Below are 956 nucleotides of genomic sequence, written 5' to 3'. Positions count from 1 at the left end.
CCATGGAGAGCCAAAAGAATTACATTTATTTTGTAAAGTTTGATAATGGTATTATGGATGTGATAAAAATGAAAAAAGAATCCTTGCCTCTCAGAGAGATAAATTTATTATTATGATAATGTGTAATAATAATTTACAGATGTAATCTACCGTAAAGTGCTTTAGAAGGAGAGAGGAGGGAAAGTATGGAGAATCAATGAAACAAGATTGACAGAATATTAATAGGAGCTTAAGTTTAATAACAGATACATGAAAAGTCCATTATAATGTACTCTCTGCTTTTGTGTATAAATGAAATGTTCATAAAAAAAATTTTACTTTACAGTGAAAGGACAGGGGTCAGCAGGTGATGTGGTGGTTAAGGCACTAGACATTCCCCATGGCCAACCACAGTTCAAGTCCCGGACCTGATAGCTTGCTTTCTCTTTCTCTCTTTGTGTCTCTGGTCTCATTAAAATAAATGAATGAATAAATGAAATTAAATAAATAACTTTATAAAAATAAAATAAAGTAAAAGGACAAAAATTGCTATACAAAGGTTGGTCCTAGGGAATAAGGGAGTCAGATCACATATGGCTGACCTCAGTTTAAATCCTAGCCCTGGATGCTTGATAAACAGTCTGGGAATGGGTGCATGTGTATGCCTGCCCCAACTGCCAATGGGATGAAGAAATGCAAAAAGAAGGGACGTGGCATAACCACTCTCTTCATTTCTGTTTCTCTGACTTACAAACAAAAAATTTACCACACAAAAGAATATAATAAAATGGTTTTAAACTTCTTTCCAACCATAGGAAAACATTTGAAAGGCAAACCCTATCTTTCAATCATAGAAAGAACCTGAGTAACAGCAGAAAGTGTCTTTGTGTTAAGGATTTTACCTTCGCCATCCTCTGTCTATCAGATCCTGATAATCCTGTACTGTCATGGAATGTGCCCACATGCCTGAAAAAAAT

The 956-nt window shown here is 34.9% G+C and overlaps 1 protein-coding gene across 4 annotated transcripts in view; it reads right to left on the bottom strand.

Annotated features, from left to right (window-relative positions):
• ATE1 (arginyltransferase 1) overlaps window positions 1–945 on the bottom strand; it is a gene marked incomplete at its 5' end in the record, with an annotated part of 145,529 nt that extends 144,584 nt beyond the window's left edge. For all 4 annotated transcript variants that reach the window (XM_014586092.1, XM_014586094.1, XM_014586095.1 and 1 more), the window contains 1 exon segment: window positions 882–945. In XM_014586092.1, the coding sequence (XP_014441578.1) occupies window positions 882–945 (64 nt within the window).
• Between the last annotated feature and the right edge of the window lie 11 nt (window positions 946–956).

The sequence above is a fragment of the Tupaia chinensis genome, unplaced genomic scaffold (assembly GCF_000334495.1).
Source record: "Tupaia chinensis unplaced genomic scaffold, TupChi_1.0 Scaffold000113_1, whole genome shotgun sequence".
Lineage (NCBI taxonomy): Eukaryota > Metazoa > Chordata > Mammalia > Scandentia > Tupaiidae > Tupaia > Tupaia belangeri.
The sequence above is the reverse complement of the archived record's forward strand: the minus strand, read 5'-3'. Positions and strand labels throughout refer to the sequence as shown.